Source organism: Mobula hypostoma, chromosome 4 (assembly GCF_963921235.1).
Source record: "Mobula hypostoma chromosome 4, sMobHyp1.1, whole genome shotgun sequence".
In the NCBI taxonomy this organism is placed as follows: Eukaryota; Metazoa; Chordata; class Chondrichthyes; order Myliobatiformes; family Myliobatidae; genus Mobula; species Mobula hypostoma.
In genome coordinates this window covers 200855241-200882154 of record NC_086100.1, presented here as the reverse complement: position 1 = coordinate 200882154, position 26914 = coordinate 200855241, and the positions used below count along the sequence as shown (strand labels likewise).

General features: G+C 46.6%; 1 protein-coding gene across 8 annotated transcripts in view; it reads right to left on the bottom strand.

Annotated features, from left to right (window-relative positions):
• The window catches only part of idh3b (isocitrate dehydrogenase (NAD(+)) 3 non-catalytic subunit beta), a 46820-nt gene extending 20151 nt beyond the window's left edge, over positions 1-26669 (bottom strand). For 5 of the 8 annotated variants that reach the window (XM_063047219.1, XM_063047221.1, XM_063047225.1 and 2 more), the window contains exons 1-4: positions 25706-25768; positions 8265-8375; positions 3348-3455; positions 2845-2965 (exon numbers count right to left, since the gene is read on the bottom strand). In XM_063047219.1, coding sequence (XP_062903289.1) covers positions 2845-2965; positions 3348-3455; positions 8265-8375; positions 25706-25753 — 388 coding nt within the window. In that variant the 5' untranslated portion in view covers positions 25754-25768. Of the gene's footprint in view, positions 1-2844; positions 2966-3347; positions 3456-8264; positions 8376-25705; positions 25769-26533 lie in introns of those variants that run through there. The other 3 variants (XM_063047218.1, XM_063047222.1, XM_063047224.1) reach the window with 3 other exon arrangements.
• Between the last annotated feature and the right edge of the window lie 245 nt (positions 26670-26914).

Sequence of the window (26914 nt, the reverse complement as noted above, 5' to 3'; positions counted from 1 at the left end):
CCCCTGGACTTGATGGCTATCCTGTAGAATTTTATAAAAAATTTGTAAAATTGCTTTCTCCGTACATGTTGGAAATATTTAAGGATTCTTTTGTGAAAGGTGATTTACCTTCTGCTTTCTATGAGGCTTCTATTTCTTTAATTCTTAAAAAGGAAAAAGATCCTACTGATTGTACTGATTCACTAATGATTCATTACTGAATGTTGATGCTAAGATTCTGTCAAAGATAATGGCCAATCAGTTGGAGAATATTTTGGGTAAAATTATTTTTAAAGATCAAACAGGCTTTATAAAGGGTCATTATTCTTTTTCAAATGTTCGGAGACTATGTAACATTATATATTCGTCCTCTTAAAACTCCACAATGCGTCGTCTCTTTGGATGCTGAAAAAGCGTTCGATCGAGTCGAATGGAAATATTTATTTAATGTTTTAGAGAAATTTGGCTTTGGTATTAATTTTAATAATTGGATTAGAATGCTATATAAAGCTCCTATTACTGCTTGTTATTATTAATAACTGTAGGTCTCCTTTTTTTCAGCTTTCACGGGGACAAGACAAGGTTGTCCATTAAGTCCTTTGTTATTTGATTTAATATTAGAACCCCTTGTTCTTCGTGAAGCTAAAAACATTTATGGGATTTTTGTGAATGAGACCATTCATAAGATTTCTCTTTACGCTGACGATTTAGTGGTTTATATATCTAATCCGGAGGAATCTATTCCTGCCTTGCTGAAATTATTTAATGAATTTGGAGATGTTTCAGGATATAAAATAAATTTTAGTAAAAGTGAATTGTTTCCTTTAAATGAATCTGTTTCTATATACAATAATATTCCTTTCAAAGTCATAGATTCTTTTAGATATTTAGGTGTTATAATCACTAAAAAATATAAGGATCTTTATAAAGCCAATTTTGTTCCCTTGGTAGACTCTATGAAGTATTTATTTAGTAGATGGAGTCCACTTACATTTTCACTTGTTGGTCGCATCCATATAGTCAAAATGATGATTTTACCAAAATTTTTATATTTATTTCAGAATATCCCTGTTTTTTTTTGACTAAGAAGTTTTTTGAACAGATTGATTCTATTATTTTATCTTTTGTTTGGAACAATAAAAGACCAAGAATTAGTAAACGTCACTTGCAAAAGTTGAAAAAGGATGGACGTCTCACTTTGCCTAATTTAAGAATGTATTATTGGGCTGTTAATGTGTGATACATGTCCTTTTGGTTATATTGGGTTGATAAGAACGATCGGCCAGTTTGGGTAGACTTGGAATTGAAAGCTGTGAAACAGTTTTATTTAACCTCGTTATTGGGAGCTGCTTTACCTATACAATTAACTAAAGTTGCTCATTTAAACGTGTAACCTGTGATTAAGCATTCTTTACAAACCTGGCTCCAGTTCCACAATTTTTTTAATCTTAAAAAATTTAAACTTTGTAGTTTTATTTATTGAAATTACTTTTTTAAGCCTCCTTTGAGTGATCCAATTATTTTTACTTTGAAAAAATAAAGGTATTAATTCCTTTTTTGGATTTATTTAAAGAAGATAGACTGATGTCTTTTGAACAATCAGTTGATAAATATTCTCTTTCGTACTCACACTTTTTACAATACATTCAAGTTAGACATTTCTTACAAAAATATTTAAGTAATTTTCCTGGATGCTGATCTGTTAGATACTATTATAAGTATGAACCCTTCAATGAAGGGTTCCATTGGAAGAATTTATAATTTACTATTACAATGGGATAAGCATCCTTTATTTAAGATTAAACAAGATTGGGAAAAGGAACTCAATTTGACTTTTATGACGGAGGATTGGACGCGGATTCTGAAGCTGGTTAACTCTTCTTCGATCTGTGCTAGTCATTCACTGCTTCAATTTAAAATTGTACATCGTTAACATTTGATGAAGGAGAGATTGTCGAAAATATTCCCTAATGTTGATAGTTATTGCGATAGATGTAAAACTGAGACAGCTACAGTGACACACATGTTTTGGTCTTGCTTTATACTGGAACAGTTCTGGAAGTCAGTTTTTTCGACAATTTCTAAAGCACTTAAAATTAATTTACAACCTAACAAATTAACTGTGCTTTTTGGAATAATTCCTCAAAATATCTGTGATATCTCTGTGTCTGACCAACATGTTATTGCATTTGTTACCTTGATAGCTAGGAGGGCCATTTTGTTGAAGTGGAAGGATACATTGGCTCCCACTTTGTCACAATGGTTCTCTCAACTGATGCTATGTCTTAGTTTGGAGAAAATTAGAAGTCGAACCTTTGAACCTGTTTGGCTTTGAGAAAAGATGGGGTTCATTTGCTCGTTATTATCATTTGAGTTAATTCCTCCACGATCTAATTGTAAATTTTTGGTACATTTTTTTTCTTGCTGGCGGTTTGCTGTTTATCTTTAGAAGCTTTTTGTATGACGCACAGCTCTAGGGTTGAACACCTAATGGGTTTTTTCCCCACTTTTTCTTGCTTAGTAGGGTTTTTTTAAATCACCAAAATTTTTTCAATCTTTAAAATAATGTTTTTTTTTCTTGAGACATTGTATGTGTTGTTTACTTTGATGTACTTGTGTTAATTTTGGATAATAATAATGAAAAGATTTAAAAAAAAAGGAGCATAGAAAACTGAGGGGTGACCTTACTGAGGTTCATACAATAAGGGTCATAGATAGAGTGAATGCACAGTCTTTTTCCCAGAGTGAGGTAATACAAGAACCAGTGGACACAGGTTTAAGGAGCAAGGGGAGATATTTAATGGGAAGCCAATGGTGAGGGAGGAGATGTAGATTTTCCAGCTGGGGAATGCTGTGAATCCTCACCTTTAATGGCCACCCTGTTGGTCTTCATGGAGTCAAGAACTTGTTCCAGCTTCTGTTCTGAGGCTAAATTCTGTACCTCACTGACGTGGTGCTCATCAAACACTACCGGTACCTCTGCCGCCTGGGGAGAGGGAGAACACAGTCAGCAAACACCCCCACACAACACTCCTCTGTGCCATTCATCTTACACACCTTTCCGAAAAGCAACACCGGTACCTTCACTGCCTGGGGAGTGTACAATCCCCCACCCTTGACATACAGTCCCACCTCATTCCGCCTCACAGTTATGAGCGGCTCACCTACGCCCCCACCTCATTCAAACCCAGGACCCCATCGACACAGCTCACCCAACTGCACACACCTACACCACCTCCACAGCCCTCGTCCATGAATTCCCTTTCCTTGCTCTGTTGGCCCCCAACTCACAGGTTCCTGCCCTGTCATCCCCCAAACCGCCCCTCCCCCCAGCCTCTAACCCCTCTCACCCTCCTGCACTCTCATACCTTGAACACCTCTTTAACGATGTGCATCAGTTCTGGTCCCACACCATCGCCCGGAATCATCGTCACCCGGTAACTGCCGTCACTCCTCCCCATGGCCGGGACGCTCAGCTGCAGGAGAACCATGTCCCAGGTTGGAGAGCAGGGAAAAGGGAGTTTAATAAAGAGCAGCAGGCCATTCAGCCCAAACGATCCCTACTAGTAATGTCTCCATTCCACTCCAGCCCCTGGCCATCTCTGCTCTAACCCTCCCTAATGTGAACCATCTCCCTGGTACCCGTGGACTCCCCAGCCATGCCCGACCAGCACCTCCCACAGCATCACTCTCCAGATTCTCAGCCGAGTTTCCTGGAAATGTCACAATGATTTCCCCCAGCTAAGGGCTTTCAGCACTTTAAAGATCACCATGAAGTTGCCCCTTGACAGCAGAGGCTGTTTTGGTTCAGTCCTTTCTGAAGAGCACAAAGATCCTCGGTGTGCACATAACGGACAGTCTAACCCACTTGTCAAGGTTACATCATTGTGTTACACTGAGCTGCAAAACCCTATAGAGGACAAGAAAAAAAGCCAGGATCCCCAGAGTCTCCCTCTCCCCCTTTTTGTGATATTTACCCAGAACATCATAGATGAAGGGCGCAAAACATCGTTGAGAATCCCTACCATCCATCCTACAATCTCTTTAGCTGAAAGGAGGTACAGGAGCATCAGGATCAGGACTATCGGACTGAGTAACAGCTTCTCATGTAGAGAAGCCAACTAGAGGAGAGGCTGTAGTTGATCTGGTATTGGGAAAAGAACCTGGTCAGGTGTCAGATCTCTCGGTGGGAGGGCATTTTGGAGACAGTGATCACAACTCCATCTCCTTCAATGGAAAAAGTGAGGAGCAGACAATTTGGGAAAACATTTAATTGAAGTAGGGGGAAATATGATGCTATTATGCAGAAACTTGGGAGCAGATGTTCTCAGGGAAATACATGGCAAAAATGTTTCTGCATAGGTATGTTCCATTGAGGCAGGGAAAGGATGGTGGGGTTAAAGACCATGATGTACAAAGGATGTAGAAAATCCAGTTAAGAAAATCTTATGAAAGGTTCAAGAAACTAGGTAGTTAGAGCTCTGGAAAATTACAAGGTTGCTAGGAAGGAGCTTAAGAATGGAATTAGGAGAGCCAGAAGGGGCCATGAGAAGGCCTTGGTGAGCATGATTAAGGAAAACCCCAAGACATTCTACAAGTATGTAAACAGCAAGAGGATGAGCCATGTGATAATAGGACCAAACAGGTGTGACAATGGAAACATTGGCATGGAGTCAAGAGAAGGTAGCAGGGGTACTTAATGAATACTTTGCTTCAGTATTCACCAGGGAACAGGACCTTGGAAATTGTGGGGATGACTTACAACAGACTGAAACACTTGAGCATATAGACATTAAGAAAGAGGACGTGCTGGAGCTTTTGAAAAGCATTTAAGTTAGATTAAGTCCATGGGACTGGACAAGATGTACCCTAGGCTACTGTGGGAAGCGAAGGAGGAGATTGCTTAGCCTCTGGCGATGATCTTTGCATCATCAATAGGGACGGGAGAAGTTCCGAATATTAGAGGGTTGCAAATGTTGTCCCTTGTTCAAGAAAGGAAGTGGAGATAACCTAGGAAGTTACAGGTCAGTGAGTCTGACTTTATTGGTGAGCAAGTTTTTGGAGAAGATCCTGAGAGGCAGGATTTATGAGCATTTGGGGATAGTCAGCATGGCTTTGTCAAAGGCAGGTCGTGCCTTATGAGCCTGATTGAATTCTTTGAGGATGTAACACAACACATTGATGAAGATAGAGTAGTGGATGTAGTGTATATGGATTTCAGCAAGGCATTTGATAAGGTTCCCCGTGCAAGGCTCATTCAGAAAATAATGAGGCATGAGATCTAAGGAGACCTTGCTTTGTGGATCCAGAATTGGCTTGCCCATAGAAGGCAAAGAGTGGTTGTAGACGGGTCACATTCTGCATGGAGGTCGGTGACCAGTGGTGCTCTGCAGGGATCTGTTCTGGGACCCCTCCTGTTTGTGATTTTTATAAATGACCTGGACAAGAAGTAGAAGGGTGGGTTAGTAAGTTTGCTGACAACATGTGGATAGTGTGGAGGGCTGTCAGAGGTCACAGCGGGACATCAATAGGATGCAGAACTGGGCTGAGAAGTGGCAGATGGACTTTAACACAGATAAGTGTGAAGTGGTTAATCTTGGTAGGTCAAATTTGAAGACAGAATATAGTATTAATGGTAAGACTCTTGGCAGTGTGGAGGATCTGAGAGATCTTGGGGTCCGTGTCCCTCGGACACTCAAAGCTGCTGCGCAGGTTGACAGTGTTGTTAAGAAGGCATATTGTGCGTTGGCATTCATCAACTGTGGGATTGAGTTCAAGAGCCATGAGGCAATGTTACAGCTATATAGGACCTTGGTTAGTCCCCACTTGCAGTACCGTGCTCAGTTCTGGTCACCTCACTGCAGGAAGGATGGGGATACTATAGAGAGAGTGCAGAGGAGATTTACAAGGATGTTGTCTGGATTGGAGAGTGTGCTTTATCAGAACAGATTGAGTGAACTTGATGTTTTCTTGTTGGAGCAACGGAGGATGAGAGGTGACCTGATAGAGGTGGATAAGATGATGAAGGGCATTGATCGTGTGGATAGTCAGAAACTTTTTCCCGGGGCTGAAATGGATAACACGAAGGAGCATATTTTTAAGGTGCTTGGAAGTAGGTACAAGGGGGAGGTCAGAGGTAAGTTTTTCACACAGAGAGTGTGGGTGCATGGAATGCACTGCCAGCGAAGGTGGTAGAGGCAGATACAATGGGGTCTTTTAAGAGACTCTTAGATAGGTACACGGAGCTTAGAGAAATAGAGGGCTATGTGGTAGGGAAATTCTAGGCAGTTTCTAGAGTAGGTTACATGGTCATCACAACATTGTGGGCCGAAGGGCCTGTAATGTGCTGTAGATTTCTATGTTCAATGTTCTTCCCCAGTCTGTGACACAAATGAACACCCTGCCACCACCGAGTTCTCCTCACTAGGATAGCGAGCTGTTCACTGTTTACCCGTGCTGTGTACTACACACATTTTATTAACTTATCTGTGGTAATATTTTGTGCTGTGTGATATATGTCTTGTGGATACAGGGTAGTGCAGAGGAATGTTGTATATACGTACGGTCAGATGGCAACAGGCTTGAACAGGAACCTCTGTGTGCACTGCCATTCAACAGTGACAGTACACCATGCCACCCACAGACCGATCCCGCAAGCTGCCAGTTCTTACCTTCTCTGCATCTGGGTTTGCTTTCATGGCTTCAACAAGCAGCACAGAACGTTTAGGTGTTGTGCTCTCCGACTCTGCTATGGCCATTGCACAGGATTGGAAAAACCTGCCGAGAGTTGTAAGCACAGCCAGCTCCACTGTGGGCACTGGACCCCTCGGCCCCAGCATCTTCAAAAGCTGATGCCTCAAAAAGACGGCATTACCGTAAGGTGGCTGGACATCATCTCCTAAATCTCTCACGTCTGCCACAAGGGGCGCTGGGGGACGTTGGCTGTGGTCTGGCTTAGAGAGGGAAGGGCGCTGCCAGGTCTCACTTGCCAAGACACGCGACAGCGCCCCTACAACCCACTGGCGGGTCGCAGTGATAAAGTTTAAGGGAATGGGGGATTCTCAGCAATGGGTTAAGTTCTGACTATGTCTGTGACGGCAATGTGTTTGAATAATGTCTCACAGCTGCTTTCTTTGCAGCAAGATAAGGGTTAAAGTTCACCCAGATCCACATAAGATGTCTCTGGGCTTTTCACACCTTTTGATTTTGACAAAAGGCAGAACCTGATGGAAATTAGACAGGCCATTCCCTTCTTAATTAAAACATACATTTGACGGATGTTCTTATCTTTGTACTTAAGTCGTGGCTCCAACAAACCAGGCAGGACATTCCTTTCTTTAATTAAGGTGGCTGGAGAGTCTATCAAACTGATTGTTTGATGGATTTGACCATATCAGCTGCCTCCTGATAATATGACCGGTTGAAATCGATTAAGGGGGACGCAGACTAGCTAACTTTCTTGCCCCTCCCACTTTCAAATCTCTTACTAGCTCTTCCTTCAGTTAGTCCTGACGAAGGGTCTCGGCCCGAAACGAACACTGTACCTCTTCCTAGAGATGCTGCCTGGCCTGCTGCGTTCACCAGCAACTTTGATGTGTGTTCTCACCCAGTGGCTTGTGCCTAGGCCCTTGTGTTGTGTATTTTGTGTCTATACGCAGTTTGCCTCGTTGGTTTGTCTGTGTTTCGTGTATTTGTGATTTTGGCTACTTGCTTTACTTTGTACAGCACCTTGGTCAATGTGGGTTGTTTTTAAATGTGCTCTATACTTGTCGATAAATAAGAACAACTGATAAGGGCAATAATGGGACAGGCCCTCTATACAGCTGTGTGTGAACGAACACCGGATGTTAAGTGCAGCGCTAACAAAGAAACTAGGGAAACAGTGTGGCCACCAGGAGAAACAAGCACTGAATTTAATTTGGGAAAAGAATCGCGGTAAAAAGTGGAAATTATTGATTAAAGAATGGAAAGGTAGAGCCTATACTAAATGGAATGGTACCAGCTGGAGGAATAATGCATGTGATAAAGGGATAGAGGTATGTACAGCAGAAGGGACTCCCAAGAGTTGGGAGACACTGCAGGCGGGGTGCTAATGGGTAGAAGGGAGAAGAAAGAGAGAACGAAAAACAAAGAACACAGGCAAAAGTAGATATGGACAGACAGGAAGGTTTAAAATCAGCAGTGCTGCGCGCGAAGATCTAGGACCAATACGGGATCCCAAACCCATTATCTGGCATACCGACCCTGTTTAAAGACAGTGACCGCGATGAGGATTGGGCACCCACCTTACCAGAGGCCAAGTGCACCCAGTGCTTCCGAACAATCCTCTCAGTACTCAGATACAGTGGCCGCTCGGGTAAAACAGCAACGGCAGGGAAGGGAACGCTCCCTATACCCTAGATCCAGAAAGGGAAAGAGATTATTCCGAGACTGGGAGGGAAGAATCCGATAAAACCCCAGAGTTAATGGCTCCACAGAGACAATTGCCTACCCAAATGCTGCCCAGTCCACAAGCAGCCGAGGACGGACAGCCCTTAGTCACTCTTATATGCACCCAGGAAGCCTCAAGAGATGGTAACGATCATGAATCAGGGCCCCGATAGAAAAGAAAAACCAGCACAGTTTGCTTAGTATGTCCACAGTACTACAGGTTTCCCCCGCCATCCAAAGGTACAGCGTTCCTATGAAACGGTTCGTAAGCCGAAATGTCGTAAAGCGAAGAAGCAATTACCATTTATTTATATGGGAAAATTTTGCGAGCGTTCGCAGACCCAAAAATAACCTACCAAATCATGCCAAGTAACACATAAAACCTAAAATAACAGTAACATATAGTAAAAGCATTGCGTCGTCTCTGATCTGGGCCGACAATTACGTGTCGGCGGCACCTAATTAATTAGCATGTTTATTTTGGCTTTTTTCTTAAAGATGTGAGGTGTGCCTCCCAGCTACCGTTGCATTCTCCGCGAATCGGTATCTGTTCGCGGCCTGAGGATTGGGGTGGTGGGACACTGGGGTGTCATCTCGTCGTCTGTTTCCATTAGAGCAGGCAGCTCATCTTCTTCTATCTCTGCCCGCCTCGATGTCGAAGGTCGAGGTTCGTCGTCTGCTGTGGCTAATGTGGAAGGCTTGCTTGACTGCTGAGCCTCGCGCATTTTTCTATCACACAGTTCTTTGTAAGGACTCAAACCATCCTGCAAATATCTCGTAAACCGACGTACCCTTTCAAAATTAAAGTCGTACTTTATCATTACTCATTCGGTTTCGATTGTCATCCTTTTTTCTTCCAATTGCATCAGCTCTTCATCTGTCAGTTCTTGGTGATGGGATGCCAAAACCTCTTCAACATCATGTTCGTCAGCTTCCACAAGCCAAACTCACGTTGTCCTTACTTCGTTCACCACGATCAAAATGCTTAATTATGTCTAGTTTTACGCTAAGTGTAACACCCTTACGAGCTCTTTCAGGCTTTTCTGATACCATGGAACTCATCTTGCAAACGGCTGCTCACAGGCATGTGTTAAAGCAATGCAGTTCCGAATCCGGGGAGAGCGGCTGCTCGGGGTGTGCGCTGCCTTTTATCGCACGCTGAATTTTTTTTCGTAACAGTGAAAACACCTTCTGAAAGCGAAAACAGGGTACTAATGTAGGTCCTTTGTAACAGTGAGGTTTCGTAAAGCGAACGTTTGAAAAGCGGGGGACACCTGTATACAAATGTTTAATGCAGCCCCGCAAGATTTATTCGGTCTCTGCTGCATGATTCTCTCATCTGATGAGAGGTGGAAATGGAAGGCAGAATTAAGATACCAAACCTATCAGGAGTTACAGGCGGAAATCCATAATGAGAATGAACAGACAGACTGGATTATTCAAGCCCTGGAGAGGGCTCTCCAGCAACCTGTAAATATCATTAAAGTACTTGAATGCAAACCTAAGCCTGGGAAATCGGGACCAGACTATTGAGAGCGATTTGTGGCCTGCTACGGTACTTTTGCAGGAGACCAAGCCTTTACTAATGGGAATCCGTCCCCCCAGTTTAATGCCCTACTGCTCCAATGCTTACCAACTAAGTTAACCAACAGGATTAAAACTAATAATATGGATTGGCCTGACAATAACCGAAATCGAATGTGACAAGCTTTGACATATGACTGGGACCCAGCTTTCAAATCCTGATCAACTCCGAAGGGAACTAACATTAAAGGCGAATATGTTCAGCAGGAAGAAGGATGCTTCCTGCCGTGAGTACCACCCCTCAGGAACATTGTAAGATGCTGCAATTCTAATTCCGTTTATGATGGTATAGGAAAAGGGATACCGGCTATCAGACGCTACAATCACTCTGGGTTCGAAGGCACGGAACGTACATATTCACGGACCCAGCCACTGCAGATGGAATTCCAGGGGACCCAGTGTGAGGATTCATTTACAGTCACCACTAGTCTGGAGTGTAATCTAGCAGGGAGAGACTTGCTCTGTCTGTTGAAAGTCGAGATTCTATGCACGGACAAGGGTATCACCCTGGGACTAGCGAACAACCGACCGCCCAGTGCTGGGCACTTAATTTGGACTCCGCTACATTTGAACCCCCTCTACCAGAGGTCGACTCTCATGTGACTCTGTGCTATGATCCTACAGGGTGCTCCACTGAGGAAAACCAGTATTATGCACCCCTCAAGGGACAGAAGTTCCCAGTCACGCTGACTAGAGAGGTTAAAGGAAGAGTTCTGGCTTTCCTATGGCGAAAGACAGAACTGGTGGTTCCCCATACCACCGTTAGGCTTTGCCCTGGGTTGAAGCCAAACAGTTTGGGTTCCTTGCCTAAACAAACCTCCAGCACCGAGGGAGACTGGTAAGACTTGGCCGTGGGCCAACTCCGATACTGAAAGGAGTTGAAGGTGAAGACGGGACATCTGGTAAGACACTCTTTTAATATTGACCGAACCCAAGATGTTGTACCCCACCTCTGGGCAATTTCAGGCCATGAAGTCAGTTGCACCAACTGGACTCCCCCACCCCACCAGCCGTCCGGATCACTGTGAAAGAAGACAGACTCTCCCATCCCTTCCGCAATACCCTCCTCAAGCCCGAGGCAACATTTTATGAGAGGATGGAAGCTCTTTTGTGGATCCAGCAGGAAAACAATGTTCTGGCTATGCGATAAGTGATGACAGTGAAGTAATTGAGCAAGTCTCCTTTGCAGCAGCAGTCTCCGCCCAGAAAGCTGAGCTACTTGCTCTGACTCATGCCTGTATCCTAGCAACAGACTAAAGTGCAGTCTAACAGTGTACTCAGTTCTGATTTTGAAGAATCCACCACAGAACCAATTCTTTGTGGAAGACCTGAAAAAAAATGCAAAGTCATGAATGAAAATGACTTTGAAAAGGGAGTCCACAACTATTTGGAACAAAATAAAAAAGGCCTGAATGAGGGCTTCAGTGGAGGAGACAAAAGTACAAGCCTAAGCTGGAATCCTCTTTGATTAACGTTTTGAATTTTAAAATGAAAAAGCCTGTGGAAAAGAAATCTCAAACAGATTAAAGTGCGGACTTTTATATTATGCCCGTTATGCCCTGACTACAGAACCTTGGGGATTCCTGACTTCCTCTGCGCCCCCCCCCCCCCATTAGTAATGCTACCTTTGTAAACAACTTACTCACCGCTCTACAGCTACCTCGAGTTTTGGCTATTATTAGATGTGCAGCCCGTACTGGGGAATCTGATGATTCAGCTCAGGCTGGTGCAGCAGCAAAACAGACAGCCTCGGACCCCACACTTTTAGTCCCCTCAGGAGCCCAACAAGTCCTTATTAGAGAAAACCTAAGGATGGGTATGCCAGACATGGGGGAAAATACGTAAATTCCAGGGGGACGCCCCTGAAGGAGAATGCAAACTATGGTCCCAAATGGGTTGCCACCTTGAACCTCAGACCAATTTATGGGTGACCCCTGCGGGACAGGTTTGTGTTTCCTCTGTGTTCTTATCTATCTTGATAGATTATGTAAATAACTGTACACACCTGGGCAAGGAGGGAATGGTTAATATCTTGGTGGCGGGGGCGCCCTGATTTCCAGCAAGCAGTTGAAAAGCGAGCCACAGCATGTAAAATAAAACGAATGCTGGATTGGGAATGCCTTGTGTTTACGGAACTACCCCCTTGCTTGGTGGACCTTTTTCTTGTTTATAACTTGATTTTATCGAACTACCTAGAGTACATTGTCGTAAATACCGCTTGGTATTTAGCAGGTAGATAAAGGCTATACCAACTATTGATAATACTGTTGTAAAAATGTCAAGAGAAGTGATTCCCCGTTATGGAGTACCTGAATCAATAAGCTCAGACAATGGACCTCATTTTATTGATAAATGAGATAAATGAGAAAATCTGTAAAGAACTGGCAATAAAACAGCAATTTCACTGTGCTCACCATTCAAGAGCAGCTGGTATAGTGGAGCGAGTAAATGGAACCTTAGGGAACAAGCTAACTACTAACCTGCCTTAAGGTTTTACCTCTGGCCTTGTTCCATGTGAGAATTACACCCTCGACTAGAACTGGATTATCTCCAGCAGAAATCATCCATGGAAAGCCCATGCGAACCCCACGGGGGTCGGAACTGGCCCGACTTCCCCTTCCTGAAAGGATGGACATGCATACCTTAGGGGAGGAGATGGGAAAATATTTATGCAAGTTAACTAAAACGCTCCCAAAGCTTGCAATCACAGGTAAGACAGGCCAATCGAGAGGATGACACCTAGCCTAAGGGTGACTACCCCACCATCGAGCCTGGAGATTTTGTCCTGATTAAGAACTGGGATCGTAAGAAGTTGGAACCGAAGTGAAAAGGACTGTACCAAGTGCTACTGACAACACCTACTGCAGTGAAGGTGGAAGGGCAGCTCCGATACATCGAACGGACTGTAAACACGTTACTGGCGGAACTGATAAGGACTGAAAAATGTATTGGTGATGATTTTAATGACCCAAAGGGGACCTGCCCCTGTTTCAGGAGGCCCCCATATTAACACTTTTCTGTCCCTCTGCCATACCTACGCTAAGCAAGTAGAATGGGAGCATGTTGGGTATGTTTTGTATCATGTTGTAGAAGCGACGATCTGTTCTGAAAAGTTATCATGTAATGATAAGAAGAAGGGAATGATAAAGTTTAAGGGAAAGGGGGATTCTCAGATCCCTGTAAACAATGGATTCAGTACTGACTATGTCTGTGACTGCAGCGTGTTTGAATAATGTCTCACAGCTGCTTTCTTTGGAGCAAGATAAGGGTTAAAGTTCACCCAGATCCACATAAGATGTCTCTGGGCTTTTCACACCTTTTGATTTTGACAAAAGGCAGAACCTGATGGAAATTAGACAGGACATTCCCTTCTTAATTAAAGCATAAATTTGACAGATGTTCTTATCTTTGCAATTAAGTTGTGGCTCCAACAAACAAGGTAGGACATTCTTTTCTTTAATTAAGGTGGCTGGAGTGTCTAACAAACTGATTGTTCTTTGTATCAATAGTCCATTGACTTAACTGGAATGGTTATCAACCTGATTGTTCTTTTGTATCGGTGGCCTTATAACTTCTAACAATTCTGACATCAGGCAGTGAACTTGTTGAACCGCCAGAGAGATGAGAACGTTTCTCTCTCTGATGTCGGGTCCAAGGTCTCTCGCCGGCTGAACTCGAAGAAATAAATGGTGAAAAGATAAGTAACGATCTTTTTGTGCTGTCGTTATTTGATCCAACAAATTTACATCTACAGCAGGATCCAAACCGAACATAATATTGCTGCCGCAAACTGCATCATATGATCACTGATAATAACTGATTCTGACAACAATGATCTGCCAGTTCTCTGGTGCTAATATGCAAGGGCATCATTTTGGACGAACATAAAGAATTGTGCAAGACCAGCATTTCCTGCCCATCCTTAACTGCCCCTTGAGATGGCTAATACAGCAGGGCATAATTTTAAAGTGATTGGAGGGAAGTATCAGGGAGGCTGACAGAGGTAACTTTTTATACAGAGTGGTGGGTGCATGGAATGACCTACTAGGGTAGGTGGCAGAAGATGATTTATCCAGCACATTTAAAAATCTCTGAGAAAGACCCATGGATGATGAGCCATGTGGGAGGGAAGGGCTAGTTTGATCTTAGATCTTAGAGTAAAAGATTGACACAACGTTGCGGGCTGGAAAACCTGCACAGTTTCTTCTTCTATGTTTTCTATGAACCATCTCCTAACGTTCAGTAAGCGTAACTAATCCCTGGTCTAAAGTCATGGAATCATTTCTTCCTTTGAAACTCTCAAACAACAGGGTTGCATCCTTTGGACCGGGGCTGTGTTCCACTTTGCAATGATATCATTCAAATCACTCCCCAATCACATCCAGCTGATCGGGAACAAGACCATGGGATACAGGAGCAGAATTGGATTATTTGGCTCTCCTCCACAAATGATGCTGCCATCTTCCAACCGTTCTCTGATCTCTGACCCAATGGCCTATTCACAGCTTCACTTTCCTTAATTTCATTCTTGCTTATAAAATATTTTACTCTGTTTTATGTTCCTTGATAACCTATCATAATTTCCCTTCATTGCTGTTACATTCGCCAGTGTGTGTGAAGTCACACTCAATGTTTTAGGAGCAGCTTCTTCTGGGTCTCTGAACACTTCCTCACCATTTAAAGCGCCAGCGATCACTGAACGGGTCTCAAATCCTACCGCTGTTTGTAAGCAGTTTAAATGTTCTCCCTGTGATTGCGTCTAAATGCTCCAGTTTTTCCCATTTAGTGTACGGCCGAGGGTTTGGGTTAGCGGGCGGCTGAGGGGTTTTTTCATACAAAATATCTTTACTACAAATTCACTGTTACATATGCAAAACGATTACTTCACTACAAATAGACAATACACCTTAAACCAAAATGCTTCCATCTCTATCAATGATGGCAATTACACCCCGAGGAGCCCAACAGTCCCGGAACTCCTCTAGGGTCGCTGTGGACTGCGTGTGTTCCCTTTCAATATTTACCCGGGCACGAACATACCCCCTAAACATTGGCAGGCAGTCTACCCGGGCAGATCCTCCTGCCACCTGTTTCCAAGACCCATGGATGGCTGTTTTCACCAGCCCCAGGAGCACGTTGACAAGGACATCCTCATCCCTCCATGCTCTCCTCCTTACTGGATGACCGTATATAAATAGGGTGGGGCTAAAATGCAATCATTTTATGCAATCAGAATACGAGAAGCAGCCCACCCAGATACGCAAAAAGGGGCTGCAGCCTCACACACTCCATGTACATGTGGTACACGGTCTCCTCCAGCCCGCAGAAATTACATGTGGCTGGGAGATCCGTGTACAAACTAAAGAATTTATTACAAGGCACCGCTCTATGCAGCAGCCTCCACCTCAGATCCCCAAGGTGCATGAGAAGAACTCCCTTGTAAAGGGACTTCCACTGGGGACCCCCCTCACCTCCAGGTGGAAAGACTGACCGCCATAGCGTGTCAGGACGGTGGACAAGTGCTAGGAAGTGGAGGGTATGGAGTAGCAGCCCATCCCTGAATGGGATTGTGGGTGTCGAGGAGAGGCGGCTCAAGTTGCGTGGACTCGGTTCTCGGATAAGATTGCGTGGCCTGAGTCTTTCCACACACCTGAACCGCACAGACATCCATTGAGGTAGGACAAGGGTCAGCCAGGACTGTGCTCTCTGCCAGAGGAGGGGATTCCCGGCCTGAGGCAACCATGTTCCAGACTCTGAGTAGGTCCTGATAGAAGCCGGGCAGACTCAGCAAAGCAGCACAGCTGACGCCCACCTGTGGTAGCTGCATCTCTTCGTGAAGACAGCAGCCCCTCTGGAGGAAGAATGTCACCACCTGGGAGGGTGCTTGGCGTGCAGGAATCTCTGCAGAGTCCGAGCCCAAAAGCCTGCAGGGTGCCCACCAGGAATCTGGTCTACCCGGTCAAACGCCTTCTCCTGGTCAAGAGAGAGAAATGCTGCCGGGGACCCAGTCTCCTGGAGCAGGTGGATCAGATGGCTATTGTTCTGGATGGAGCGGCCCGGGACTGTGTAATTTGATCACCCATCTCAATACTGAGCCAAGACGGTTGGCCATTAACACTAGACACTAGAATACTACAGCACAGTACAGGCCCTTCGGCCCTCGATGTTGTGCCCACCCATATATTCCTAAAGAAAAAGTACTAAACCCACACTACCCTGTAACCCTCTATTTCTCTTTCATCCATGTGCCTGTCCAAGAGGCTCTTAAATACCCCTAATGTTTTAGTCTCCACCACCATCCCTGGCAAGTCATTCCAGGAACGCACAACCCTCTGTGTAAAAAACTTACCCCTGATGTCTCCCCTAAACTTCTCTCCCTTAACTTTGTACATATGCCCTCTGGTGTTTTCTATACGTGCCCTGGGAAACAGGTACTGGCTATCCACCCTATCTATGCCTCTCATAATCTTGTAGACCTCTATCAAGTCCCCTCTCATCCTCCTACGTGCCAAAGAGAAAAGTCACAGCTCTGCTAACCTTGCCTCATAAGATTTGTTTTCCAATCCAGGCAACATCCCAGTAAATCTCCTCTGTACCCTCTCCATAGAATCAGAATTAGAATATCTTTATTGTCATTGTTGTGGAGCAATGAAACACAGTTTAGCAGCTCAACGTTTTGCAGCATGACAAAGAATATATACATAAAATAAACTCTAAAACATCAGGAGTGTAGTCCAAAATTAATAATATATGGATGGGGGTGGGGGGTAGGACTATTGCACACCTGCCATTCCTGGAAGTGTGATGCATTTAGCTGCCGCCGTCTTAGGAGGGGGACAGGAGAAGGGAAAGGGGTGTTATACATTTCACTGCTTGTGGGTAGAAGCTGTTAAGGACTCTCTTTGTTTTCATCCTTAATACTCTGTATCTCTTCCCAGAAGGCAGAGGGGAAAACAGGTGATGTTCAGGATGAGTGGGATCCTTTGAAATACAAGTAGCCTTCTTTTGAAGTCTGCCAGTATAAATGTCTCTGAGGGAGGGTAATGTTGTGCCAATAACCCGCTCTGCTACCCTCACCACCCGCTGCAAGTCCTTCCTGTTCTGTCCTGTGCAGCTGGCAAACCACACTGCACAGCAATACATCAGGAGGCTCTCTATAGTTGTCCGATAGAAGCTGATCAGCAGGTGATGAGGGAGGAGAGTGTGCTTTAGCTTCCTTAGGAAGTAGAGCCTCTGTTGGGCCTTCCCCACCTGATAAGAGATATGGGCAGTCCAGGTGAGGTCAGCTGAGATGTGGACGCCGAGGAACTTGAAACACTCTACTCTCTCCACCACTTTCCCGTATATGTGCAGAGCAGAGTGCTCGACGCGCTTTGATTTCCTGAAGTCTACTATCAGCTCCTTGGTTTTTGTGATGTTAAGTCTAGGTTATTATGACAACACCATTCTGTCAAATGCTGCACCTCCTCCCTATAGGCTGTCTCATCACAGTCTGATATGATACCTATTAGGGTGGTATCACCCTAGCTTCCACATCCTTCCTATAATGAGGTGGCCAGAATTGAACACAATACTCTAAGTATGGTCTCACCAGAGATTTGTAGAGCTGCAACATGACCTCTCTACCCTTGAACTCAATCCCCCTATTAATGAAGCCTAGCATCCCATAGGCCTTCTTAACTATCTGAAGCTAAGGGAGTTGTGGGCACTCTCACCAAAATGCTCCCCCACCAAGAGGTCTGCCACCTGACCAGATTCATTACCCAGAACTAGATTCAGTACGGCCTCTCCTCTCGGCGGCCGGTCCACATACTGTGTCAGGAATCCTTCCTGAGCACACCTGACAAATTCAGCCCCATCTATCCCCCTTGCAGGCAGGAGGTGCCAGTCAATATGAAGGAAGTTGAAATCACCTATAACTACAACCCTGTATTTCCTGCACCATTCTAAAATCTGCCTGCTTATCTGCCCCTCTGTGTCCTGAGGGCTATTTGGGGGCCTATAGACTACTCCCAGCACAGTGATTGATCCCTTCCTATTTCTGACTTCCACCCAAACTGACTCAGTGGACACTCCTTCTGCAGCGTCCTCCCTTTCTATAGTCGTGATACTATCCCTGACCAGTAATGCTACTCCCCCGCCTTTTTCTACCTCCCATCCTATTCCTCTTAAAACACCTAAACCCCAGTACCTGCATCAGCCAATCCTGCCCTTCCTCCAGCCAAGTTTCAGTAATGGCCACAACATCGTAGTTCCACATACTGACCCATGCTCCAAGCTCATCCCCTTTATTCCTAATACTCCTAGCGTTGAAATAGACACATTTCAACCCCTCTAACTGGCTACATTTATGTTTTGTCCCCTGCCTGTCCTTCCTCACCAACTCAGAACACATAGCATCATGCCTTGTCCTTCTACCCTAATCTCTGCACTCACATTCTGATTCCCACCCCCCTGCCAAACCAGTTTAAACCCTCCCCAACAGCTCTAGCAAACCTGTCCGCCAGGATATTGGTCCCTTTCCAGTTCGGGTGCAGCCCGTCCTTTTTGTACAGGTCAGACCTTCCCCAGAAGATATCCTAATGATCCAAAAATCTGAACCCCTGCCCGGGCAAAGAACTTGTAGTCCGCGCGCAAGAGGGAGACTGGGTGCCAGTTCTTCAGCAGGCGGAGGTCTCCCTTCTTGGGCAGTAGGACCACAACAGCTCTCCGCCATGAGGGGGGCATTTCCCCGGTGGCTAGGCTCTCCCCTAGGACAAGGGTGTAATCAACCCCTAGGACATCCCAGAAAGCTTGATAAAGCTCTACACTCAGTCCATCTAAGCCAGGGGACTTAGCCCTCAGGAGTTGCTGAAGGGCAGCAGACAGCTCCTACCGAGTCAGGGGAATGTCCAGATGCACTGCGTCCTCTGGGCTGACTTTAGGCAAATCTTTTCAGACCTCATTGCATACCTCTGCATTTGACGGATCTGGTGAGAACAAGGACCAATAGAATGAGCGGACTTCTTTGTTGATTTCATCAGGGTGCGTGACGGGGGAGCCATCAGCAGCCAGTAACTCCACTAGGTCTCCCCGCCACCTCTCCAACGAGTAGAAGGGTGAGCCATGGTCCAAATCCTGCAGCATTTGGATCCGTGACCTCACATGCACATCTCTGGACTGCTGCAGCTGCAGAATCCTTAGTGCATCCTTCTCCTGGTATTCCTGCCATAGAAGTTGGTCCCCAGTGATCACACCAAGACAGGACTCTAGGTCAAGCAATGCTCTCTCAAGGTGCTCAATCTCAGAGCTTCGCCTCTTTGTCGACCCCCTAGTGTACTCCTGACATAAAAACCAGATATCCCACCACAGCCGGAGGGAGCAGAAATCTCTTCATCTCTTTCTCCAGGTGACCCAGAACGCTCGGAATGAATCCCGGAATTGGCTGTCCTCCAGCAGCTGGTTGTTAAAATGCTAATACCCGGATCCCACCCGAGGGTGCAGAGGAGTAAATTCCATCCACACAAGGTGATGATCCGAGCACGACACCGGCCGCGTGGAGGATGTCGACATGCGGGAGATGTAAGCCCGAGAGATATACAGGCCGTCTATGCGGGAACCTCCCCCTCTAGATCTTCTCAAGAAGATGCTGGAGTCGGGGTGAAGATTCCACCAGCTGTCCACCAAGTCAAAGGAGCCAGCTAGCTCCTTTAACTTGTTTGCCGATGCTGGGTCAGGCTGGAAACCAGAGTGGTCCTCCACCTGGAGGGTACAGTTGAAGTCTCCCCTGAGGATGACGCAGTCCCCAGGATCGATGGAACTCAGCAGAGTGGACAGCTGACAGAATAGGCGCATCTGCATCACCCCGCGCCTCGAAGCATACACGTTGATAAAATGCAGAGGTACACCATCCAGGCGCACGGCCAGGCACGACATCTTGGACTCTTACGATTTCTGGCTGGAAGGCTGGGGCCAGCAAGGTCGCCACCCCACTAGAGTCGGAGCTGAGGTGGCTCATGCATGCCACTCCAGAAGCCAAGCGGACTCATCCCCCGGATTGGTATGGGTCTCCTGCAGGAAACTCCCCGCATATCTCCCTTCCGAGGACTGAGAGATTGTTATATCTGCAGAGAGAACCTCTGCTACTATTAACATTTAGACTAGCTACAGTAGAGCTTCATGTCGGGAGTACGCTAGGCCTCGGCACCAGTACCCTTCCCAGTGAGAGCGGAGACGCCCTCAACCACACTTTCCTGAAAAAGCAAGAATACTTTTTGCTTTCCAGGCCGAAGCGGTGCCAACGCCACCCTGTAACCCACCATCTCCCGAAGGAGTGAGGCTACTTCCCACTCCAATGTCCCTCACTAGGTCATCCAGGAAGATTTCAGCTGTCGCCTGTCATTCCCCGACTCTGTATTCCTCTTCCCCTTCCCCTTCCGTCTGAGGACGACGCGCGAGGACTTAACCAGCCTCGGCATGCTGGACCAGCGAAGCGAGGCTAGTTTCGGCTGATGTTCTGCACCCTCAGAGGTGAGAATGAACTCTCTGATATCCTCCACAGGTATCAACGGGGATTTCTCAGGAGGGGTGAGGATGTCCATTGTCTCGCTATCAAAGGACTCTCCCTCCAACCCCTCACTACAAATAGATCCATCTTCCTCCCTGTATGTTCTAATAGATAGCTGCACTTGTGACCCAACTGTGCAGCGGGTACCTCACTCATACTTGCCCGCTCCACCATCGCATCAGTCTTATCCACAGTTACGACAATGGAGGGATAATCTCCAGGGACTCCCTGCGGGCCGTTAGTTGATGGGGTCGGCATGCAGAGTATATCACCCTCCCCAGGAAACAGACATGAGGAGGACCCCAGCACCTCTGGTCCTAGGGATCCACCGGCAGCCTGATGCTGAGAGTGAGAGAGCTTGGTCTCTCTGCTTGCATTATTTGATACACCCGCCTCCAGGGAGGCGCTGACTACTAAGTTTAGGGTGAGGGTACAGTTGGGGTTACATAGAACGTAGAAATCTACAGCACATTACAGACATTTCGGCCCACAATATTTGCCAATCATGTAGATATTGTGGACGTGAAAAGGACACCTGCATGGTTTGTTGCCTCCTGAGTGCCAGGGTCCGGTATGTCTCTGACCGGGTGCACGACATCCTGGTACGAGAGGGAAAGCAACCAGAAGGCGTGATACATGTTGGTACCAACGACATAGGCAGGAAGAGGGATGAGGTCCTGCAGTGTGAGTTTCGGGAACTAGGCAGAAGGCTGAAGAACAGGATCTCAAGGGTGGCGTTCTCAGGATTGCTGCCAGTGCTACGTGACAGAGATGGTAAGAATTGGAGGAGATGGCAGTTGAATGCGTGGCTGAGGAGTTGGTGCAGGGAGCAGGGTTTTAGATTTTTAGATCATTGGGATCTCTTCTGGGGAAGGTGGGACCTGTACAGATTGGATGGGTTGCACCTGAACTTGAGGGGGAGCAATATCCTTGCAGGTAGGTTTGCTAGCATGGTTCGGGAGGGTTTAAACTAATTTGCGAGGGGGATGGGACCCAGAGCGATAGAGCAGTGAAAGAAGTGCATGGAGTAAAGCCAGATCTAACATAGAGAGAGGCTTTGAGGAAAGAGAAGCAGAATAAACGGTGTAGAGGTAGTAAGGTAGAAGGGCTGAAATGTGTGTACCTCAATGCAAGAAGCATCAGGAACAAAGATGATGAACTGAGAGCTTGGGTACATACATGAATTATGATGTAGTGGCCATTACAGAGACTTGGCTGGCACCAGGGCAGGAACGGATTCTCAATATTCCTGGATTTCAGTGCTGTAAAAGGGATAGAGAGGGCGGAAAAAGGGGAGGAGGGGTGGCACTACTGGTCAGGGATACTATTACAGCTACTGGAAAGGGTGGGTAATGTAGCAGGATCCTCTTTTGAGCCAATATGGGTGGAAGTCAGGAACAGGAAGGGAGCAGTTACTCTACTGGGGGTATTCTATAGGCCCCCTGGTAGCAGCAGAGATACAGAGGAGCAGACTGGGAGTCAGATTTTGGAAAGGTGCAAAAATAACAGGGTTGTTATCATGGGTAACTTTAACTTCCCTAATATTGATTGGCACCTGATTAGTTTCAAGGGATTAGATGGGGCAGAGTTTGTTAAGTGTGTCCAGAACGGATTCCTGTCACAGTATCTGGACAGGTCGACCAGGGGGAATGCCATACTAGATCTAGTACTAGGTAATGAACCGGGTCAGGTCACAGATCTCTCAGTGGGTGAGCATCTGGGGGACAGTGACCACCGCTCCCTGGCCTTTATAATTATCATGGAAAAGGATAGAATCAAAGAGGACAGGAAAATTTTTAATCGGGGAAAGGCAAATTATGAGGCTAGAAGGCTAGAACTTGCGGGTGTGAATTGGGATGATGTTTTTGCAGGGAAATGTACTATGGACATGTGGTCGATGTTTAGAGATCTCTTGCAGGATGTTAGGGATAAATTTGTCCCGGTGAGGAAGATAAAGAATGGTAGGGTGAAGGAACCATGGGTGACAAGTGAGGTGGAAAATCTAGTCAGGAGGAAGAAGGCAGCATACATGAGGTTTAGGAAGCAAGGATCAGATGGGTCTATTGAGGAAAATAGGGAAGCAAGAAAGGAGCTTAAGAAGGGGCTGAGAAGAGCAAGAAGGGGGCATGAGAAGGCCTTGGCGAGTAGGGTAAAGGAAAACCCCAAGGCATTCTTCAATTATGTGAAGAAAAAAAGGATGACAGGAGTGAAGGTAGGACCGATTAGAGATAAAGGTGGGAAGATGTGCCTGGAGGCTGTGGAAGTGAGCGAGGTCCTCAATGAATACTTCTCTTCGGTATTCATCAATGAGAGGGAACTTGATGATGGTGAGGACAATATGAGTGAGGTTGATGTTCTGGAGCATGCTGATATTAAGGGAGAGGAGATGTTGGAGTTGTTAAACTATATTAGGACAGATAAGTCCCCGGGGCCTGACGGAATATTCCCCAGGCTGCTCCACGAGGCGAGAGAAGAGATTGCTGAGCCTCTGGCTAGGATCTTTATGTCCTCGTTATCCACGGGAATGGTACTGGAGGATTGGAGGGAGGCGAATGTTGTTCCCTTGTTCAAAAAAGGTAGTAGGGATAGTCTGGGTAATTATAGACCAGTGAGCCTTACGTCTGTGGTGGGAAGGCTGTTGGAAAAGATTCTTAGAGATAGGATCTATAGGCATTTAGAGAATCATGGTCTGATCAGGGACAGTCAGCATGGCTTTGTGAAGGGCAGATCGTGTCTAATAAGCCTGATAGAGCTCTTTGAGGAGGTGACCAGGCATATAGATGAGGGTAGTGCAGTGGATGTGATCTATATGGATTTTAGTAAGGCATTTGACAAGGTTCCATACGGTAGGCTTATTCAGAAAGTTAGAAGGCATGGGATCCAGGGAAGTTTGGCCAGGTGGATTCAGAATTGGCTTGCCTGCAGAAGGCAGAGGGTGGTGGTGGAGGGAGTATATTCAGATTGGAGGATTGTGACTAGTGGTGTCGCACAAGGATCTGTTCTGGGACCTCTACTTTTCGTGATTTTTATTAACGACCTGGATGTGGGGGTAGAAGGGTGGGTTGGCAAGTTTGCAGACGACACAAAGGTTGGTGGTGTTGTAGATAGTGTAGAGGATTGTCAAAGATTGCAGAGAGACACTGATAGGATGCAGAAGTGGGCTGAGAAGTGGCAGATGGAGTTCAACCCGGAGAAGTGTGAGGTGGTACACTTTGGAAGGACAAACTCCAAGGCAGAGTACAAAGTAAATGGCAGGGTACTTGGTAGTGTGGAGGAGCAGAGGGATCTCGGGGTACATGTCCACAGATCCCTGAAAGTTGCCTCACAGGTGGATAGGGTAGTTAAGAAAGCTTACGGGGTGTTAGCTTTCATAAGTCGAGGGATAGAGTTTAAGAGTCGCGATGTAATGATGCAGCTCTATAAAACTCTGGTTAGGCCACACTTGGAGTATTGTGTCCAGTTCTGGTCACCTCACTATAGGAAGGATGTGGAAGCATTGGAAAGGGTACAGAGTAGATTTGCCAGGATACTGCCTGGTTTAGAAAGTATGCATTATGATCAGAGATTAAGGGGGCTAGGGCTTTACTCTTTGGAGAGGAGGAGGATGAGAGGAGACATGATAGAGGTGTACAAGATAATAAGAGGAATAGATAGAGTGGATAGCCAGCGCCTCTTCCCCAGGGCACCACTGTTCAATACAAGAGGACATGGCTTTAAGGTAAGGGGTGGGAAGTTCAAGGGGGATATTAGAGGAAGGTTTATTACTCAGAGAGTGGTTGGTGCGTGGAATGCACTGCCTGAGTCAGTGGTGGAGGCAAATACACTGGTGAAGTTTAAGAGACTACTAGACAGGTATATGGAGGAATTTAAGGTGGGGGCTTATATGGGAGGCAGGGTTTGAGGGTCGGCACAACATTGTGGGCCGAAGGGCCTGTACTGTGCTGTACTATTCTATGTTCTATGTTAACCTACTCTAGAAACCGCCTAGAATTTCCCTAGCGCATAGCCCTCTAGTTTTCTAAGCTCCATGTACCTATCTAAGAGTCTCTTAAAAGACCCTATTGTATCCACTTCCACCAACACCGCCGGCAGTGCATTCCACGCACTCACCACTCTCTGTGCGAAAAAATTACCCCTAACATCCACCTATTTCAAGCACCTTAAAACTATGCCCTCTCGTGCTAGTCATTTCAGCCCTGGGAAAAAGCCTCTGACTATCCACACAATCAATGCCTCTCATCATCTTATTCACCTCTATCAGGTCACCTCTCATCCTCCGTCGCTCCAAGGAGAAAAGGCCGAGTTCACTCAACCTGTTTTCATAAGGTATGCTCCCCAATCCAGGCAACATCCTTGTAAATCTCCTCTGCACCCTTTCTATGGTTTCCACATCCTTCCTGTAGTGAGGCAGAACTCAGCACAGTCCTCCAAGTGGGGTCTGACCAGGGTCCTATATAGCTGCAACATTACCTCTCGGCTCCTAAACTCAGTCCCACGATTGATGAAGGCTAATGCACCGTATGCCTTCTTAACCACAGAGTCAACCTGCGCAGCTGCTTTGAGTGTCCTATGGACTTGGACCTTAAGATCCCTCTGATCTTCCACACTGCCGAGAGTCTTACCATTAATACTACATTCTGTCTTCAAATTTGACCTACCAAAATGAACCCTCCAAACTATCCACAACACCCCTAACTTTTGTGTCACCAGCAAACTTACTAACCCACCCCCCACTTCTTTATCCAGGCCATTTATAAAAAATCACAAAGAGGAGGGGTCCCAGAACAGATCAGTATGGAACACAACTGGTCACCGACCTTCATGCAAAATACGAACCACCTACAACCACTCTTCGTCTTCTGTGGGCAAGCCAATTCTGGATCCACAGAGCAAGGTCTCCTTGGATCCCATGCCTCCTTACTTTCTGAATGAGCCTGGCATGGGGAACCTTATCAAATGCCTTACTGAAATCCATATACACTACATCCACTGCTCAAGGTTAGGGTACGGGTTGGGGTTGTGAATTGTGGGCATGCTACGTTGGGAGCAGAGACACGGTGACACCGATGGAGTGCCGAGCACATCCTCAGACTGTGTTGGTCTTTGATATAAGCATTGCATTTCACCATGTACAGATGCCCATGTGAGAAATAAAGCTAATCTTACCTGCAACTTATAGTACATTTTATGTATTGCACTGTACTGCTGCGACATGTCAGTGATAATCAACCCGATTCTTTCATTCTCTGTTTTTCAGCAGTGATTATGAGCACCTGGGCATTTATAATGGAGCTGGAGAGAAATTTCACAATTGCTTGAGGACCTGTGCTTTCCATGTACTGTAATGCAACATCTGAGACAGGCAGAACTGCATTAAGCACCCCCATCACCTCCTCTTCCGATCACTACCATCAGACAGGAAGTACATGAGCCTGATGTACACACTCAACGATTCAGAAACAGCTTCTTCCCCTGCACTATCAGATTGCTGGACAGGCAATGAACACTACCTCGCTACTTCTGCACTTTTAAAAATATTTCTTATTGCAACACAGTAAACTTATGTCCTGGTCTGCACTGTTGTCACAAAGGCACCAATTTCACGATAAATGTCAGCGATAACAAACCTGATATCAATTCAGTTGTTATGGCCAGAGGAAGGGTCCGGACCCTTGCGGAGACGGGCCAAATGGCTCCCATAGCGTATGGTCCCATGGACCGGTCCGTTCTCCCACAGATGCTGCAGTGGTTGATGCTGCCCCAAGTACGGGTCCCCGGTCTCGGCCGCCCTCCTACCCAGCCCTGCTCTCACCCTCAGCGGAACAGCGGCCGATCACTTCTCCGTACTTTCCCCTGGAGTATCCCGTATCCTACCGGCCACGTCCACCCCGACAACGCCTGTCAACACCGCACCGGCCTCAGCAGGTGTCCGAGTTCGGGTAAGGAGACTGCCTCCCGCACCCCGCCCGGTCACGGTCCCGGTCCCCCTCTGACCTTCCTCGCCGCCCCGACAGCCGCTCTCAGCGCCGCCATTCCGCTCCGGTCACACTTCCCGCTCACACGGCTGCTCAGAGAATCCCGCTCCCGCTGACTCCCCCCTCAGGCCGGAGGCCGACACCAGCCCGCTGACTCCCCCCTCAGGCCGGAGGCCGACACCAGCCCCCTGACTCCCCCATCAGGCCGGAGGCCGACACCAGCCCGCTGACTCCCCCATCAGGCCGGAGGCCGACACCAGCCCGCTGACTCCCCCCTCAGGCCGGAGGCCGACACCAGCCCGCTGACTCCCCCCTCAGGCCGGAGTTCGGGATCCGCTCGCTGACTCCCCCCTCAGGCCGGAGTTCGGGATCCGCTCGCTGACTCCCCCCTCAGGCCGGA